At 51.8% G+C, this 2,493-nt stretch overlaps 1 protein-coding gene across 3 annotated transcripts in view; it reads right to left on the reverse strand.

Moving 5' to 3' along the window:
* Positions 1-206: 206 nt before the first annotated feature.
* LOC103360269 (dual specificity protein phosphatase 18) overlaps positions 207-2,493 on the reverse strand; it is a 4,378-nt gene continuing 2,091 nt past the window's right edge. Inside the window, exon 2 of one of the 3 annotated variants that reach the window (XM_008285963.1) lies at positions 207-2,298. In XM_008285963.1, the coding sequence (XP_008284185.1) occupies positions 1,684-2,295 (612 nt within the window). In that variant the 5' untranslated portion in view covers positions 2,296-2,298 and the 3' untranslated portion in view covers positions 207-1,683. Of the gene's footprint in view, positions 2,321-2,493 lie in introns of all 3 variants that reach the window. The other 2 variants (XM_008285962.1, XM_008285964.1) reach the window with 2 other exon arrangements.

A 2,493-nucleotide genomic window follows, 5' to 3' on the forward strand; every position in this document is an offset into this window, starting at 1 on the left:
AGAGGGTAGATGTACTGAGGTCTCAAAAGACGGAGAACATCTGTATTCTCTACATCCATCATCCATTCACTGCCTAATCCTCACTAGGAAGTCACAGAAAGTGACATGAAGGGTCAGTCAGAGGAGCAAAGGGGAAAAGTTCGATACCGTCTCTGGAACCTTAAGTCCAAGTAATTTTTCGTTCACAATGAGCACCGGCATGTTTATTCATTATCATTATTATTTATTTTTGTGCAAAATGTCCACTATTGTTTATCACTTTTATCAAACTTCTTTACCTTCTGCTCAAACTCTTGTATCCATTAGTCTGAAACAAACCAAACTATGAGATCACTGTGAGTGAGGACAAGATACACTTTTAAGAACACTGATCCTCAGTTTCAGATTCCTCAGAGTCCTGCTGGTCGTCTGCCTGATCATCTCCCAGATATGAAACGACTAGAACCTCCAAACTACATGATTTGACAGCAGCTAGATAAAGTGACTGATACTCTGAAATCGACTAAATCAGACAAACTCAGAGCTTTGATTTCTGGTGTTCACAGCAGCAGCGTCTTTGAGGGACGTCACAGACATAAAAACCAACATTATTCACAAAGACTCACACAGAACGGATGTTTCCACAGGAGGCAGAATCTTTACTTTCAGACTTCGACTTTATTGTCCCGGTGGGGAGGTTCTTTTCCACAGCACCATTCTGTTGATTCACATGAACAGGACACACGGGTCACACAGACTCTGTCCAGTCGCCTTGGCCTGTTGTTAAGGGTTGCTCTGATGGACGGCGCCATGCTTCTGCCTGCTCCAGCTCGTCTCCATCTCAGTGTTGTGTATCTGTGCCGTTGTTCAGCTCTGTGAGGTCTGGTGGGAAGACGGGTTCTTTGGAGGCTGTGGTGGTTATGAGTTAGGTTCTGTTTGTAACAGTGAGCTTGTTGTAGAAGCAGGTGGAGCGCTACAGGAGGATGGACTGGATGATGCTCTGATGCAGCAGCAGAAGGAGAAGGAGGGAAACACAAAGTCCTTTTAGTTTACGGATGGCTGAGAGTCTCTGGTGGCTTCTGGTCTGGATGTCCGTGCTGTGCTGGTCAAAGCTGAGGTATTTAAAACGGTCCACTATTTCCACTGCTTGGTTGTTGGTGAGGACGGGCTGCTGGGGAGACGGGGACCGAGCTGCATCACCTGGTAATCTGCTATTATCACAGACCAGCAGGTGGTTCTGGTCCTCTGAGTTCGGACTAATTCTGATTATCAGGAGGCTCCCTGTAAATCCAGGATAGAAGGTAAAATCCTGCCCCACTCAGCAGCTCTCCGTTCACTCAGAGCTGAACTGACCTGCAGCGTCCAGCACCTCGGTCCTTTGTGGTTCTGATTCTGTAAAGACTCACCTGAGCAGACCTGGATCAGATCAGAATCTCTCTGCTGTGAAACTGAACCTTTCCTTAGCAGAACAAACGTGATTTTAACCTTTTCTCTGAGTCAGAAACATTTAATGTTGCGTTTAGATTTTAGTTCATATTTGATCAAACTGTGGACCCACAACCTGGAACCACAACCTGGACCCACCTGGTCTGAGAGGAAACATCTTCACATTGTTCCAGAACCTGAACTGAGTCTCTGGTCAGAACCAGGACCAGCAGATTCTGTAGGACAACAGGTGAAGGTGTGGACGCAGGGAGCCGTTCGTCAGACTTTGGTGCTGCTGGATTTGGATCCTCTTCTTCTGTTTGATGACGTCAGCCCCTGAGACCGAGCCGTCAGAGGTGAGCGCGGTACCGTGGCCAACCAGCTGCTCTGCTGCTGAGGCGGCAGCGCCCTCGTCATCCGTGGCGTCCTCGGCGGCTCCTCGGCGGCCGCCACCCGGACGGTGTTCTTTCCGTACAGCTTCCTCTCGTACTGCAGCAGCTGCTCCCAGAAGCCGGCGTTGAGCCGGACGAAGGGCCGACTGTCCTGCACCCAGCGGTGCGCCTGCCGCAATGTCACGCCTCTGAAGCGCATCAGATACGCCATGACCAGCGCCGGCGAGCGGCTCATGCCGGCGGCACAGTGCACCAGCGTGCCTCCCGCGCGGTTACCATGGATACGCTCGGCCACGCGGTCAAAGTGGTCGCCGAGGCGGGCGCTGGGCAGGTCGGACACCGGGACCCGCACAAACTCCACCCCTGGGTAGGCGGGGCAGGCGTGGCTCAGCGTGGCGTTGACAATCAGGGTGATGCCTTTCTGTGACATCATCGCAGCGTTTAGGGGGGCGTCGGCCCCGCCCAGGAACAGGGTGGGCGTGATCTGAGAGAGCGCCATCTGCTGGACACACAGGCAGGAGCCGCTGAGCACAGAAACAAAGATCAGACCAAACAGCTTGTAGTCTGTGAACTCACAGGGAGCAGGAGAAACTGTTAGCTTAGCACAAAGACAGGGAGCAGGGGGAACTGGTAGCTTAGCACAAAGACTGGGAAAAGGGGGGAACTGTTAGCTTAGCACAAAGACAGGGAGCAGGGG

This window comes from Stegastes partitus, unplaced genomic scaffold, assembly GCF_000690725.1.
Source record: "Stegastes partitus isolate 25-593 unplaced genomic scaffold, Stegastes_partitus-1.0.2 Scaffold424, whole genome shotgun sequence".
Lineage (NCBI taxonomy): Eukaryota > Metazoa > Chordata > Actinopteri > Pomacentridae > Stegastes > Stegastes partitus.